This window comes from Salvelinus sp. IW2-2015, linkage group LG17 (assembly GCF_002910315.2).
Source record: "Salvelinus sp. IW2-2015 linkage group LG17, ASM291031v2, whole genome shotgun sequence".
Taxonomy (NCBI): domain Eukaryota; kingdom Metazoa; phylum Chordata; class Actinopteri; order Salmoniformes; family Salmonidae; genus Salvelinus; species Salvelinus sp. IW2-2015.
Genome location: NC_036857.1, coordinates 1,327,939 through 1,345,431, shown reverse-complemented (window position 1 = coordinate 1,345,431; position 17,493 = coordinate 1,327,939). Strand labels below are relative to the sequence as shown.

The following is a 17,493-nucleotide window of genomic DNA, read 5'->3' as shown; positions in this document are numbered from 1 at the left end:
CTGTCCTCTCTGCGCAGCCAGGTTTGTCTGTGACGACCGGTCTCGAATAGCCACGCACTATGCTCACTGAGGTCTGATACGCTAGACACATTGTTTCCTCAGCTTTTTATCAGTCACAGTCGCTCCAGATAGTCTGCCACCCATGGTACTGTCTGTTAGAGACAAATAGCATTGAAGTCTTACTTGTTGATTTGTCTTTGTGGTGGTCTTCCAATAGGTGATATATTTTTTCGTTTTGTTTTGTGATGATTATGGTTTGGCCAGAATTTTTCTGAGGGCTGTCCTGGGGCTCTAATGGGGTTGGTTTATGGTTGAGTGAACTGAGCCTCAAGAACCAGCTGCTGAGGGGCACTCTATCTCTGGTTTTTCATCTTTGACAATCTTGTAATGCTGTGTGATGGAATGTTTTTGGGGCACTTGTTTTTAGATGGTTGTAAAATTTGATGGCCTTTTTTTATTCAAATGAGGAGGGGTATGTGAGGCGCCACTATTCGCACCGTACTCATGCGTTATTTTGCGGAGTTTAATTTTCGGTTTTGATATTCGAACATAGCAGTCTTGACAAACTCTAGAGAGCATGCAGAGTATTCAAGTGATGTTTGTCCCATTTAGTAATTCATTAATTAGAGAGTGGACACCACATAAAGCTCCACTTCCATAATAGAGGAGATGATAGGTTTCCTAGTAACTGATTGAAAGATTTTGAGGCTGACAGAGTCCTAATCTGAATTCAATTTTATTGTCCTTTCAATGGCATAGAATGCTCTTCCTTGCCTTGTACTCTCAGCATCATTCACACCACTATATTGTAATGAATAGCCATAGGCCTGTTGTTGCATGATATTTAGGTCCGTAGATATGTGTAGTTTTTGGTGTGTTCTAATAAGACTGTGTCCAATAGAATTCTATATTTGCTCAATCCTTAGTCTCTGGACCTTATTACTTGGAATATCATTATAACGTTGTTTTTGTTTTAGGATAACGGTCCAAGCCCAGGGTCTGACAGAGTACTGTGAAGATGCTCTAGGTGCTGCTTGTACCCCTCTTTAGTGGAGACACACCCAGCAACCACGGTTATCTGCCATAATAGCAGACATCTTAAATGTTCAGTGTTGTGGTACAGGGTGATGACCAGTGTGCTATGCCGATTCTTCTACAAATAGTCTTTTAGCCCAATCTCAAATAATGTAGATGTTAAATATATATGTTGGACTTATTGGGCAGCCCTGTTTCACCCCGCTAAATGAGAAAGATAGTCTGTTTTTGCTTGTTGCCAATTTTTTAAACCGCAGACATTCTAGTTTTAAGTGTTACATTGATTTAATAAAAGTCAATGATTCAGCCCCAATACCAGCGTATTACTCATTAGTTTATAAAAAAGACCTTCGCTGCCAAATTGAATCAAATGCTGTTTTGAAAACTATCAAACATGAGTAGATTTTGCCTTTCTGTTTTGGTTAACTTGTTTTATACAATTTAGAGTGTGGAGGGTGGTAAATTGTGTTCTGTATATAATGATTTTCTTTAGAAATCCAATTCTGGCTTCTGCTCAGGACGTCTATGGTTACGTCAAGGAAATTAGACTGTAGTCATGCATTATTACTAATAACTGCAGAGAATTTTCCCCTACTTCGTGTTAACCAAATTCCTCTGTAATTATTTGGGTCAAATTTTGTGCTCGCATTTTTTATAGATTGGTGTGATCGAATCCCTGGTTCCAAAATATCGGGGAAAATGAACTGCAGTGAAGAATACTGTTGGAATGGAGTTTGGACATATGCAGCCGAATTTGAATTTCGTGGAATCTGTATAATGTTGGTCATTTACATTTAAAATACCATCCAGCACCAACAAGCCATTTTGGGTTGGAGAGTGCATAGTTTTTTCCAAAATATCTTCTTCTGTAATTGGGGTATCCACAGCGATTCGGATAGTCGTTGACTGCTAATATCAAGGCATCGTAATTTTTCTTGTATAGTCTTTTTGTTCTGGCTCTTGTTAAATTGCTGTAGAGGTTTTGCCAAAAGTGATTTCTCCAACATTATCCCCATTTTGGATAGCCAATTTCTAATCTCTCTCTCTCTCTCTCTCTCTCTCCTCTCTCGCTCTCATCTTCTCTCTCTCTCCTTCACTTCTCCAGTCCTCCCATCCTCTCTTTCTGCTACCCATCTCTCGCTCTGCGCTACCCATCTCTCTCTCTCTACGCCTCTCTCTCTCGGCGTCATCCTGCTCTCTCTCCTCGCGGTCGTGCTCTCTCTTCTCTCGCGCTCTCAGATCGTCTCTCTCTTCTCCTACCCATCTTCTCTCTCTCTCCTACCATTCTTCTCTCTCTCTCTCCTACCCATCCATCTCTTCGCTCTCGTCTCTCTCCTACCCCATCTCTCGTCTCTCTCTCTAGCCTACTCTTCTCTCTGCTCTCTCTCTCCTACCTCTCGCTCTCTCTCTTCCTATTCCTCTCTCTCTCTTCTCTCTCTCTCCTCGTCCTCTCTTCTCTCGGCTACTCCCCTTCTCCTCTCTCTCGCTCTCTCGGTTACCGTATTTTAACCTCCCTCTCTCTCTCTCTCTCTCTCTCTTCCTACCCCTGCTCTCTCTCTCTCTAGCTGGTCCCCTACCTCCAGTCCAACCTTACTAACTTCCAGAATCTGGAGATCCTGAACTTCCGGAATGGGAGTATCGTGGTCAACAGCCGGATGAAGTTTGGGAGGCCGATGCCCCGCGGCGTCAACAATGCAGTCTACTTGATCCTGGAAGACTTCGCTAACACAGCCTACCAAACTATGAACCTGGCCATTGACAAGTACTCACTGGATGTCGAGTCWGGTAAGGTTGACAATTACCACATATTTCTCCGGAGACACACGTTTCTGAATTATTCCCACTCTTTTTTGGGGMTTTTGGGGAGTTATAATGTCTTAACATTAGCATATCTACATGGATTGTAAGTTAAACGCATGGCACAACCGACCCATTTCAGCACGAAAGCCTTCTTCATGGTAGGTTTTAATCTAGACGGAAGACAAAGAGCCAGTCTCACCAGCCAGACCCTGGAAACCAGGAACACAACATCTGTATGGTGTTGATGAGTAGGGGTGTGTGAACTAGAGAACAGATGCTACCTTTTACATCTTTTGTATTATACCCCTGTTTTCATGCAAGGAGAAACTATATCATGCTGTGATTCGGGACTAAACGTAAAGTAAATATGCAGAATAATAATAATTTATTTGAATTGGAACTAGTGAACGGCAATGAACTGGTGAACTTAAACAGAGTCTGCACTTATCAGGAGTCAACTGGAAATGCCCTGACACCTGTGTCCTGTGTGTTGTTGCTAGGTGACCAGGCGAACCCGTGTAAGTTCCAGGCGTGTAATGAGTTTGCCCAGTGTTCTGTGAACCGCTGGTCTAGCGAGGCAGAGTGTGTGTGTAATGCTGGCTACTTCAGCGTTGAAGGTCTGCCCTGTCAGAGCATCTGTGAACTGCAGACAGACTTCTGTATGAACGACGGGAAGTGTGACATCATACCTGGACAGGGGGCCATCTGCAGGTAGGNAAAGAGAGAGATTCTCCTCCTTAATGGTCTGAAAGTCTGTTTCAAACAGGCCTGATGTTACCTTGCAACCATGACAGTCCCAGTCTTGTAGAAGGTTGATTGTTATCATGGTGCTGTCAGGGTCGTCTGTCTCTCTTTGATTTTCAGCTTCCCACCCATTACAGATTCCCTCTTTCTTTATGCATGGGTAAGTTGAGAGCAGACTGCTGAGCGCCTGCATTTGGCTGGTCAGTGAGGAAGATGAGATTACTCACGTCACCGTTTTGTAGAGGTCTGCAAAAAGGGTTTCTGGCCTCTTCTCTAGTAGTTTCTGTTTGAAAGCTTTCCTCATTGTGTTCATTTTTGACCTTTTTTGGGTAGAGAATGGATTCTGCGCTGAGGGGGAGTGGGGACATGGTGTCTGTGCGCTCTGCTACTACCGCTACTGCTGCGCTGTTCTGCTGCCCCGTGCCATGGCAACCGATTTGTTCGTCCTGCTGTTCGCGCTACTTTCAAAAAACAGCAAATATAGTGAAAATCCTCACACAAAAGACTGAAGATATGTTTACAGTTAGTCGTGCTCCTTTTTGTTTTACTCACTCAGTTTTGGTCGTTTGATGTAGTGTATTAACTGACCTGCTAGTTTTGTTCTAGCTCGTTTCTTATGGCTAGCTTGTTAGTCTGCTGGCTGGGTCTTTGTTGTGTAGCTAGCTAGCTAGACTCAAAACTTCTTACTTGAGGCGGCCAAGTTACATTTTTTTTTTTCTATTCTGAATGTATAGAGTTGTTGTTCATTCACTTCTTGTCTGGAATTCTTCTTCGATTAGAGTGTTTATCTCATTCTAAAAACCAAAAAAATCAAATATATCAGGAGCTCATGTTGAGCATGACTCTCTCTCTCGCTCTCTCTCTCTCTCTCCCTCTCCCGTCTCTCTTTCTCTTCCTCTCTCTCTCTCTGCTCTCTCCCTCTCTCCCTCTCCCCTCTCTCTCTCTCTCTCTCCCCCCTCTCTCTTTCTCTCGCCCTCTCTCCCAGGTTGTTTGTTGTTTGACGTCCCAGGTTGTTTGACGTCTCATGTTGTTTGTTGTTTGACGTCCCAGGTTGTTTGACGTCTCAGGTTGTTTGACGTCTCAGGTTGTTTGTTGTTTGACGTCCCAGGTTGTTTGACGTCTCAGGTTGTTTGACGTCCCAGGTTGTTTGACGTCTCAGGTTGTTTGTTGTTTGACGTCCCAGGTTGTTTGAGACGTCTCAGGTTGTTTGACGTCTCAGGTTGATTGACGTCCCAGGTTGTTTGACATCCCAGGTTTATTCATCGTGCTGGGTGGCCTTGGACGGGTCAGGGAGCTCAGCTCTGTCATGGTAGTCCAATAGGATTTCAATAGGAAACCATTAGTCCAATAGGATTACAATAGGAAACCAGTAGTCCAATTAGATTCCAATAGGAAACCAGTAGTCCAATAGGATTCCAATAGGAAAACAGTAGTCCAATAGGATTTCAATAGGATTCTGATAGAGGTCACACACAATCCTATAGGACAGTGTTTCCCAACCCTGGTCCTCGGTTACCCACAGCAGTACATATTTTTATTGTAACCCTGGACAACCACACCTGATTCAACTCGTCAACTAATCATCAAGCCCTCAATGAGCTGAATGAGGTGTGTTTGTCCAGGTACGGGCCACAGATTTTCACTTTATTCCATATAGTCGCATGGTTGCAGATGTGTTATTAGCGGTTGCGTTTGGGTGAACAAACAGCTGATCACTACTACACATGGCCCAGCAGTATTTTAGTTATTAAACCTTAATTTAATTAGGCAAGTCAGTTAAGAACAAATTCTTATATACAATGACTGCCTACCCCGACCAAACCCGGACGACGCTGGACCAATTGTGCGCCACCCTTACGGACTCCCAATCACGGCCAGGTTGTGATACAGCCTGGAATCGACCCAGGGTCTGTAGTGACGCCTCTAGCACTAAGATGCAGTGGCTTAGACCTGCTGCGCCACTCGGGAGCCCAATAGGTTTCCTTGCTAATGAAAGTGTGTGTTAGTAAATGCATATAACGATAGTGAGTTCATGGACCTGTTGTTTGTGGCATTAGCCCCTTTTTTTTGCTGATGTCATGTGAAAGGTTTGGTGGTAATGAACGGCTAGCAGAGGTTTGGTTGAGTGTTAACTACCACCCCCTAGTGGTGGTTTGAAGGCGTTGACAACATGTGAGAGAGAAGAGGTGAAGTAGAGTAAACGGGCAGTGGTTTCAGGGACTACTCTCTGCTGGTAAACATGGGTACAGGTCCAGCCGACAGACAGACAGAGTACAGTATCAGAGCACCGCCTTCTCTCTCCTTTGTGTTTTACGTCGTCATGTCTGCGTCCACCCACCTTATCAGTAGACCAACACACTCAGAGGAGGTTTATGTATACATACCCTTTGGAGGTGCTTTCATCCAAAGCGACTACCACCTACACGTCTTTACATTGCATGCATATATATTTACCACTTCCCAGACAAGGTCAGAATACCCAGTGGGTTACAGGGGACCTACAGTCTGGGGGGAACATGGTGTATGGTGTCCATACAGGTTCTGTCCCCATATCCCACCTCTTGTATCAATATTGGCTGATCACATTTAACATTGTTCTAAATAGGACTGCAATCATCTTATAGTGATTAACAGTGTCAGTGTATTTGAGTGACTAACAGTGTCAGTGTATTAGAGTGACTACCAGAGTCAGTGTATTAGAGTGACTAACAGAGTCAGTGTATTAGAGTGACTACACAGAGTCAGTGTATTAGAGTGACTAACAAGAGTCCAGTGTATTAGAGTGACTAACAGCGTCAGTGTATTAGAGTGACTACCAGTGTTCAGGTATTACGAATGACGAACAGTGTCAGTGAATTAGAGTGACTAACAGCGTAAGGTATTAGAGTGACTAACAGAGTCAGTGTATTAGAGTGACGAACAGTGTCAGTGTATTAGAGTGACTAACAGCATCAAGGTATTAGAGTGACTAACAGAGTCAGTGTATTAGAATGACTAACATCGTCAGTGTATTAGAGTGACTAACAGAGTCAGTGTATTAGAGTGACTAACATCCTCAGTGTATTAGAGTGACTAACCATGTCAGTGTATTGAGTGACTAACAGAGTCAGTGTATTAGAGTGACTAACAGAGTCAGTGTATTAGAGTGACTAACAGCCTCAGTGTATTAGAGTGACTAACAGCATCAGTGTATTAGGTGACTACAGCCTCAGTGTATTAGAGTGACTAACGTGTCAGTGTATTAGAGTAACTAACAGTGTCAGTGTATTAGAGTGACTAACAGTGTCAGTGTATTAGAGTGACTAACAGTGTCAGTGTATTAGAGTGACTAACAGAGCCAGTGTATTAGAGTGACTAACAGAGTCAGTGTATTAGAGTGACTAACAGAGTCAGTGTATTAGAGTGACTAACCATGTCAGTGTAATAGAGTGACTAACAGAGTCAGTGTATTAGAGTGACTAACAGCCTCAGTGTATTAGAGTGACTAACGCATCAGTGTATTAGAGTGACTAACCGTGTCAGGGTATTAGAGTGACTAACAGCCTCAGGGTATTGAGTGACTAACAGCCTCAGTGTATTAGAGTGACTAACAGCTCAGTGTATTAGAGTGACTACAGAGTCAGTGTATTAGAGTGACTAACAGCCTCAGTGTATTAGAGTGACTAACAGCATCAGTGTATTAGAGTGACTAACAGCGTCAGTGTATTAGAGTGCTAACAGCCTCAGTGTATTAGAGTGACTAACAGCGTCAGTGTATTAGAGTGACTAACAGCCTCAGTGTATTAGAGTGACTAACCGTGTCAGGTATTAGAGTGACTAACAGCCTCAGTGTATTAGAGTGACTAACAGAGTCAGTGTATTAGAGTGACTAACAGTGTCAGTGTATTAGAGTGACTAACAGCCTCGGTGTATTAGAGTGACTAACAGCCTCAGTGTATTAGAGTGACTAACCTTGTCAGGGTATTAGAGTGACTAACAGCCTAGTGTATTAGAGTGACTAACAGTCAGTGTATTAGATTGACTAACAGCGTCAGTGTATTAGAGTGACTAACAGAGTCAGTGTATTAGAGTGACTAACAGAGTCAGTGTATTAGAGGTACTAACAGTGTCAGTGTATTATAGTGACTAACAGAGTCAGTGTATTAGAGTGACTAACATCGGTCAGTGTATTAGAGTGACTAACCGTGTCAGGGTATTAGAGAGACTAACAGCCTCAGTGTATTAGAGTGACTAACCGTGTCAGGGTATTAGAGAGACTAACAGAGTCAGTGTATTAGAGTGACTAACATCCTCAGTGTATTAGAGTGACTAACAGAGTCAGTGTATAGAGTGACTAACAGCATCAGTGTATTAGAGTGACTAACAGCATCAGTGTATTAAGAAAGACTATCAGCATCAGGGTATTAGAGTGACTAACAGTGTCAGGGTTTAGAGTGACTAACAGTGTCAGTGTATTAGAGTGACTAACAACATAAAGGTATTAGAGTGACTAACAGAGTCAGTGTATTAGAGTGATTAACAGCGTCAGTGTATTAGAGTACTAACAGCTTAGTGTATTAGAGTGATTAACCGTGTCAGGGTATTAGAGTGACTAACAGCCTCAGTGTATTAGAGTGACTAACAGAGTCAGTGTATTAGAGTGACTAACAGCGTCAGTGTATTAGAGTGACTAACATAGTCAGTGTATTTAGAGTGACGAACAGTGTCAGTGTATTAGATGACTAACAGCGTCAAGGAATTAGAGTGACTAACAGAGTCGGTGTATTAGAGTGACTAACAGCCACAATGTATTAGAATGACTAATAGCATCAGTGTATTAGAATGACTAACAGCGTCAGTGTATTAGAGTGACTAACAGAGTCAGTGTATTAGAGTGACTAACATCCTCAGTGTATTAGAATGATAAACAGCCTCAGTGTATTAGAGTGACTAACAGCGTCAGTGTATTAGAATGACTACAGCCTTAGTGTATTAGAGTGATTAACCGTGTCAGGGTATTAGAGTGACTAACAGCCTCAGTGTATTAGAGTGACTAACAGAGTCAGTGTATTAGAGTGACTAACAGCGTCAGTGTATTAGAGTGACTAACAGAGTCAGTGTATTAGAGTGACTAACAGCCTCAGTGTATTAGAGTGACTAACCGTGCCAGGGTATTAGAGTGACTAACAGCCTCAGTGTATTAGAGTGACAAACAGAGTCGTGTATTAGAATGACTAACAGCGTCAGTGTATTAGAGTGACTAACAGAGTCAGTGTATTAGAGTGACTAACATCCTCAGTGATTAGAGTGACTAACCGTGTCAGTGTATTAGAGTGACTAACAGAGTTAGTTTATTAGAGTGACTAACGGAGTCAGTGTATTAGAGTGACTAACAGCCTCAGTGTATTAGAGTGACTAACAGTGTCAGTTGTATTAGAGTGACTAACAGCGTCAAGGAATTAGAGTGACTACAGAGTCGGTGTATTAGAGTGACTAACAACCTCACAGTATTAGAGTGACTAACAGCCACAGTGTATTAGATGACTAACAGCATCAGTGTATTAGAATGACTAACAGCCTCAGTGTATTAGAGTGACTAACAGCTCAGTGTATAGAGTGACTAACAGCGTCGGTGTATTGAGTGACTAACAGCCTCAGTGTATTAGAATGACTAAAGCATCAGTGTATTAGATGACTAACAGCTCAGTGTTAGAGTGATTTAATAGCCTCAGTGTATTAGAGTGACTAACAGCCTCAGTGTATTAGAGTGACTAACAGCCTCAGTGGTATAGAGTGACTACAGCCTCAGTGTATTAGAGTGACTAACAGCCTCAGTGTATTGAGTGACTAACAGCCTCAGTGTATTAAGAGTGACTAACAGCCTCAGTGTATTAGAGTGACTAACAGCCTCAGTGTAATGAGTGACTAACATCCTCAGTGTATAGAGTGACTAACAGCCTCAGTGTATTAGAGTGACTAACAGCGTCAGTGTATTAAAGTGACTAACTGTGTCAGTGTATTAGAGTGACTAACAGCGTCAGGTTATTAGAATGACTAACAGCCTCAGTGTATTAGAATGACTAACAGAGTTAGTGTATTAGAGTGACTAACAGAGTCAGTGTATTAGAAGTACTAAAGCCTCAGTGTATTAGAGGTACTAACAGCCTCAGTGATTAAAGTGACCTAACCGTGTTCAAGTGTATTAGAGTGACTAACAGCGTCAGTGTATTAGAATGACTAACAGCCTCAGTGTATTAGGTGACTAACAGCCTCAGTGTATTAAGTGACTAACCGTGTCAGTGTATTAGAGTGAATAACAGCCTCAGTGTATTAGAGTGACTAACAGGCGTCAGATATTAGAGTACTAACAGCCTCAGTGTATTAGAGTGACTAACCTTGTCAGGGTATTAGAGTGACTAACAGCTCAGTGTATTGAGTGACAAACAGATTCAGTGTATTAGAGTAACTAACAGCCTCAGTGTATTAGACTGACTAACAGAGTCGGTGTATTAAGTGACTAACAGCCTTAGTGTTAGAGTGACTAACCGTGCCAGGGTATTAGAGTGACTAACAGCCTCAGTGTATTAGAGTGACAAACAGATCAGTGTATTAGAATGACTACAGCGTCAGTGTATTAGAGTGACTAACAGAGTCAGTGTATAGAGTGACTAACATCCTCAGTGTATTGAGTGACTAACCGTGTCCGTGTATTAGAGTGACTAACAGAGTTAGTTTATTAGAGTGACTAACGGAGTCAGTGTATTATAGTGACTAACAGCCTCAGTGTATTAGAGTGAGTAACAGCATCAATGTATTAGAGTGACTACCAGCCTCAGTGTATTAGAGTGACTAACAGGTCAGTGTATTAGAGTGACTAACAGCCTCAGTGTATTAGAGTGACTAACCGTGTCAGGTATTAGAGTGACTAAACAGCCTCAGTGTATTAGAAGACTAACAGATCAGTGTATTAGAGTGACTAACAGCCTCAGTGTATTAGACTGACTAACAGCGTAAGTGTATTAAGTGGCTAACAGCCTCAGTGTATTAGAGTGACTAACAGAGTCAGTGTATTAGAGTGACTAACAGCGTAAGTGATATAGAGTACTAAAAGCCTCAGTGTATTAGAGTGACTAACGTGTCAGGGTATTAGAGTGACTAACAGCCTCAGTGTATTAGAGTGACAAACAGAGTCAGGTGTTTAAGGTGACTAACAGTGTCAGTGTATTAGAATGACTAACAGATCAGTGTATTAGAGTGACTAAAGAGTCAGTGTATTAGAGTGACTAACATAGTCAGTTATTAGAGTGCTAACAGCATCAGTGTATTAGAGTGACTAACACTCAGTGTATTAGAGTGACTAACAGCCTCAGTGTATTATAGTGACTAACGCCTCAGTGTATTAGAGTGACTAACAGAGTCAGTGTATTAGAGTGAATAACAGCGTCGTGTATTAGAGTGACTAACAGCGTCGGTGTATTAGAGTGACTAACAGCCTCGTGTATTAGACATGACTAACAGTGTCAGTGTATTAGAATGACTAACAGCCTCAGTGTATTAGAGTGACTAACAGAGTCAGTGTATTAGAGTGACTAACAGCCTCAGTGTTTAAAAGTGACTAACCGTGTCAGTGTATTAGAGTGAATCACAGCGTCAGTGTATTAGATGACTAACAGCCTCAGTGTATTAGAGTGACTAACAGCTTCAGTGTAATTAGAGACTAACACATCAGTGTATTAGAATGCTAACCAGTGTCAGTGTATTAGAGTGACTGACAGAGTTGGTGTATTAGAGTGACTAACAGCCTCAGTGTATAGAGTGACGAACAGAGTCAGTGTATTAGAGTGACTAACAGCGTCAGTGGTATAAGAGTGACTAACAGTGTCAGTGTATAGAGTGACTAAGCATCAGTTATTAGACGTGACTAACAGCCTCAGTGTATTAGAATGACTAACAGCCTCAGTGTATTAGAATGACTAACATCCTCAGTTTTTTGAATGACTAACAGCGTCAGTGTATTAGAGTGACTAACAGTCTCAGTGTATTAGAGTGACTAACAGCCTCKGTGTATTAGAGTGAATAACAGCGTCAGTGTATTAGAGTGACTAACAGCGTCAGTGTATTAGAATGACTAACAGCCTCAGTGTATTAGAGGTARTAACAGCCTCAGTGTATTAGAATGACTAACAGCGTCAGTGTATTAGAGTGACTAACAGCCTCAGTGTTTTCGAATGACTAACAGCCTCAGTGTATTAGAGTGACTAGCAGCGTCAGTGTATTAGAGTGACTTACAACCTCAGTGTATTAGAATGACTAACAGCCTCAGTGTATTAGAATGACTCACAGCGTCAGTGTATTCGAATGACTAACAGCCTCAGTGTATTAGAGTGACTAACAGCCTCAGTGTATTAGAGTGACTAACAGCCTCKGTGTATTAGAATGACTAACAGCCTCAGTGTATTAGAGTGACTAACAGTGTCAGTTTAAGCCTCAGTGGAGATTTATGTTTAATATTTCCAAAGTGCAGCTGACAGTCCAGGACTGATTTTAACACGCCCATGAAAGTCCTTGTAGTGAAATAGACCTTGCTGTTAGATTCATAGGTATCAATGAATCTCCAGACTGTCCAGGTCTGCACTGAGAGGCATGTTTTTCCACCCCCTTGCGCCTGACATAGATGATGTTGCGTAAACATTTCCTCAGCAGTATTTGAAAGGCCCTCTGGGGTGTCTTGTAAATCTGCCTTCTCCTCTGAAGTCTTATCTATACCCGGGAGACTGGATGCGGTGTGCGTATGTGTGTGTGTGTGTGTGTGCATTTGTGTGTGCGTGCATGTGTGCATGTGTGTGTGTGTTCGATGTTTGTGCGTGTCCACTGATATAGCCATAGCTACAGCTCGGAGGTGGGGAGAGGACAGAGGAGTCCTGGAGTAGTATCCCTCCCACCAGTGATTTAAGCTGCAGAGGTGAGCTGTTCTCGGAGGGTGACTGTCCGACTGGGTGCACTAAGCACTGTGATTTGTTCCCCGGTCTGAGGACAACCACCCCAGGGTTTACCAGCCAACCTGCAGATAGAAGACTTGTTGGAAATGTGCTTCTCTTTAATGTCAGATTGTTGTTCTCTCTTTATCTCACAAAGGAGTTAGATAAGTGAAAATGTCCATAGGATTTGACTGGAGCGACTCCCTTCACGTGGACGTTTAACCTGCTCTGTGTCCTGTACGTCTAAACCGATTGACCTGAGATCTGGTCCTGGCTGTAAATACAGTCCGTTTGTGTGATTTATGACTGTGTGAATGTTTTAATGACACATACGTAGGTCAAGGTAATGATCGTTGATAACATGTGAGAGGGAGAAGACATTCATTTTAGTTAGAACAGATTTTGAAGACTGCGTGAGTTTTTACATTTCCTAGAGGTCACAAATGTTGTAATTCTTGTCAAAATTCAGAGAAAGTTTATTGTAGAAACTGATTCAGACAGACTGACAGAGGCAGACAGTCCACTACATTGCAAGGTATGGTCTCTGCTCTCTGTTGTTTTAACATAGCAAACCCTTGAGACAGACTCACCCRGTAAAACACACTTATTCTGAAATGGTTGTGAAGTTGTACCTCTGTTTAGTCGTGTTACTCATATCCCTCATTGACTGCACGTCCTGTTTAACCACGAGTACAAAGGACAAGGGTTCTGTCAAGGTAAAGGTATCAGTGCAATAGCCAAGGCACTTGATTTGGAGAGCCACTTCACATTCTACCCTGTGTGTGTTATCACGGGGAAGAATGTTATCAGGCCCTCATACAGGGCTGTGAAAAAGTATTTGATTTTCTCAATTTTGTATTATTATTTTCTTTTTTATATTTTTGCATATTGTTTTAAACTGACGTATCAGATCTTCAACCTAAACCTAATATTAAATAAAGGAAACCTGAGATTACAAATACTACAAATGTATATATATATATATACTTTATTTCTTTATTTATTCTTTATTATTCTTTATTTATTCTTTATTTATTAATTATGAAAGTTATCCAACACCCAATTTACCTGTTTGAAAAAGGTATTGCCCCCTTACACTCAATAAGTGGTTGTTCCACCTTTAGCTACAATGACTGCAACCAACCGCTTCCTGTAGTTGTTGATCAGTCTCTCACGTCGCTGTGGAGGAATTGTGGACCACTCTTCCATGCAGAACTGCTGGAACTCAGCGATATTTGTGGGTTTTCAAGCATGAACTGCTCGTTTCAAATCCTGCCACAACATCTCAATTGGGATTAGGTCTGGACTTTGACCATGGTATTCCAAAACTTCAAATTTGTAGCTTTTTCATTTTTTTTWACGTTCAGGATCAAAAACATGCAAAAGTTCAGAAAATTATAATCTTATCAAGTGTTTCCTATCTCTGAAAGAAACATCTCACAGCTAGAGAGGGGGAGGGGCAGAGAGAAAAGAGAGAGAAAAAGAGAGAGCCAGCAGTAGATTGCATGCTTGACCTATGACCTTTGGATCAGTCTACACAGGACAAGAGGTAACTGGGTCGTTATTCCAGGCCTGGTCAGAAAGAGTAGGCCCATTCAGCCCAAACACACACATCTCTCTCTCTCTCTCGCTCTCTCTCTCTCTCTTCTCTCTCTTCTCTCTCTTCTCCTACTCTCTCTCCCTCTCTTCTCTCCTCTCTCTCTCTCTCTCTCTCTCTCTCTCTCTCTCTCTCTCTCTCTCTCTCTCTCTCTCTCTCTCTCTCTCTCTCTCTCGATCTCTCTCTCGATCTCTCTCATCTCTCTCTCTCTCTCTCTCGATCTCTTCTCTCTCTCGATCTCTCCTCTCTTTCTCGATCTTCCCTCTCTCTCTCTCTCTGGTTCTGTGTAAAGAGGTCAGACTGGGACCTCTAGTGGAGAGTTGAAGTGTTGAAGTGCCTCGCTCACTGGACTCTTGACATCTTTGTGTCCCATTATCAGAGATTAGCTGATCTCCGATCGGGTTCCTTTTCTTGATTATCAATAAGCAACTAACAGACTAGTTATCAATAACAGTGCACGTTCAAGTGGCTATACTCTCATGAATGTATTTGACGATTACCTGTAGTAGGCGGCTCCAGTCGGAGACAACATTACATAGATAAAACATTAGCAAGGATAAAAAGACGAGGCTTATTTCCATTATGCTACTGTAAGTCAGATGAGGTTTGTGTTTGTCATATGTGATGGTCATAGATCTATCTCAGAGGGTTGGTCAATACTGGCACCATGCAGTCTTCCCACTTGCCATCATTCACGTCAATATCTAGAAACGACGTTAATCCAACCAGTTTGTGCCCAGTGGGTTTCCTATCACTCTCTAGTTGAGTTTCTGTGTGTCTGCGGTAGCCATCAGGGTGGAGAACGACTGACAAAAAGGGACGGACAAAGTGTTTAGTTGTTCAACCCGTTCTGTCCAGTGTTCAAGAWGTTCAGGAATCAGGAAACTCTCTATAGTTTTGTGGCCCAGCAGCATTGTTGGGCTAAGAGACAGGGGGGGGGGGGGTCATTGTGTTCTTTATCATATTCCCAGGTAATCAACATGCATAGCTGTTGCTGTCCTGCAGTGCGCCCTACGTCCCAACTTCCTGTCACAACCCAACCCTCACACATCACTGTTTAAAACCTCATGACCACAGCCGAAAGTCAAGTTAGTTGAGTTGACATAAAATTGTGAATTTCTCATAATATTGCTTTCACAGCGAGCAAAGTGTCATGTTTTTTTTCCAATCAGAAAAAGTACAGTACCAGCCAAAGGTTTGGACACACCTACTCATTACGGGGATTTTCTTTATTTTTACTATTTATTTCTACATTGTAGAATAATAGTGAAGACATCAAAACTATGAAATAACACATATGGAATCATGTAGTAACCAAAAAAGTGTTAAACAAATCCAGATATATGTTATATTTGAGATTCTTCAAAACAGCCACCCTTTACCTTGAAGACAGCTTTGCACACACTTGGCATTCTCTCAACCAGCTTCATGAGGAAGTCACCYTGAATACATTTCAATTAACCAGGTGTGCCTTGTTAAAAGGTCATTTGTGGAATTTCTTTCCTTCTTAATGTGTTTGAGCCAATCAGTTGGGTTGTGACAAGGTAGGAGTSGTATACAGAAGATAGCCCTATTTGGTAAAAGACAAAGTCCATATTATGGCAAAATCAGCTCACATAAGCAAAGAGAAACAAGTCCATCATTACTTTCAATCCTGAAAATGTCAAGAATTTTTGAAGTTTCTTCAAATGCAGTCACTAAAACCATCAAGCACTATGATGAAACTGGCTCTCATGAGGACCGCCACAGGAATGGAAGACCCAGAGTTACCTCTGCTGCAGAYAATAAGTTCATTAGAGTTAACTGCACCTCAGATTGCAGCCCAAAGAAATGCTTCARAGTTCAAGCAACAGACACATCAACTGTTCAACTGTTCAGAGGAGACTGCATGAATCAGGCCTTTATAGTCGAATTGCTGCAAAGAAACCACTACTAAAGGACAACAATAATAAGGGGAGACTTGCTTGGGCCAAGAAACACGAGCAATGAACATTAGACAGGTGGAAATTTGTCCTTTGATCTGATGAGTCCAAATATTAGATTTTTGGTTCCAACCTCCGTGTCTTTGTGAGACGCGGAGTAGGTGAACAGATTATCTCAGCATGTGTGGTTCCCACTGTGAAGCATGGAAGAGGAGGATGTGTGATGGTGTGGGGATGCTTTTCTTGTGACACTGTCAGTGATTTATTTAGAATTCAAGCACACTTAACCAGCATGGCTACCACTGCATTCTGCAGCGATATGCCATCCCATTTGATTTGCGCTTAGTGGGAGTATCATTTGTTATTCAACAGGACAATGACCACACATCTCCAGGCTGTGTAGTGGCTATTTGACCAGAAGGAGAATGATGGAGTGCTGCATCAGATGACCTGGCCTCCACAATCACCTGACCTCAACCCAATTGAGATGGTTTGGGATGAGTTGGACTACAGAGTGAAGGAAAAGCAGCCATTAAGTGCTCAGCATATGTGGGAACTCCTTCAATACTGTTGGAAAAGCATTCCTCATGAAGCTGGTTGAGAGAATGCCAAGAGTGTGCAAAGCTGTCTTCAAGGCAAAGGGTGGCTACTTTGAATAATCTAAAATATTAAAATATATTTTGATTTGTTGAACACTTTTTTTGGTTACTACATGATTCCGTATGTGTTATTTCATGGTTTTGATGTCTTCACTATTATCCTACAATGTAGAAAATAGTCAAAATAAAGAAAAACCCTTGAATGAGTAGGTGTGTCCAAACTTTTGACTGGTACTGTATGTCCTACAGCAATCACTGTAATTGTGACTGGCGATGTGTTATCACACGATTCTGATTCATAGTTCATCTCACGTAGAGCTAGGAGGGAACCTGGATAATTGTGTCCACACTCCACCCCATTTGTAACTAAAAGAGTGATACCTGGTATGATTCAAAAACATTTAGAGAAATACCCAATCAGTAGGCTCGTCTTTAAAACCTCAAAATACCTTTTTCACCTTCTGAGCAAGTTTGCTAATCCTCTCAAATTGTGAGATTACTTGATACGGGTATAAAAAACACAAATAATTATTTATTTAGTGGTATTCTATAGTTACTCAATCATAACTCAATGTTTATAGACCCTGATTCATGTCATTTTGTTCATCTCTGCCTCTTTTTACGTCTGAAACGTGAGAGTGAAAAGTTGGCATTGTTGTGTTTGAGTTACCCTATCGCTTCTGTCTGCTCTCTAATGGTTCAGAAATCCTGGTTGGTCCGGTTTTAGCTGGATTTCTGCAGAACCGGAATATCAAGGGAGAACTGGCCTGGGCATCCGTGTTTGTGTTCTCTAGGACCGCTCAGACCTGTTTCCCCTGGGGTGTAGATGGGGGGGGGGG

General features: G+C 42.0%; 1 protein-coding gene across 1 annotated transcript; it reads left to right on the top strand.

Annotated features, from left to right (window-relative positions):
• The first annotated feature begins 577 nt into the window (after positions 1 to 577).
• LOC111976823 (interphotoreceptor matrix proteoglycan 2-like) lies at positions 578 to 3,550 on the top strand. The gene is made up of 3 exons (XM_070448159.1): positions 578 to 592; positions 2,601 to 2,820; positions 3,336 to 3,550. The coding sequence occupies exons 1-3, from the start codon at positions 578 to 580 to the stop codon at positions 3,548 to 3,550; spliced, it is 450 nt and encodes a 149-aa protein (XP_070304260.1).
• The last annotated feature ends 13,943 nt before the right edge of the window (positions 3,551 to 17,493 follow it).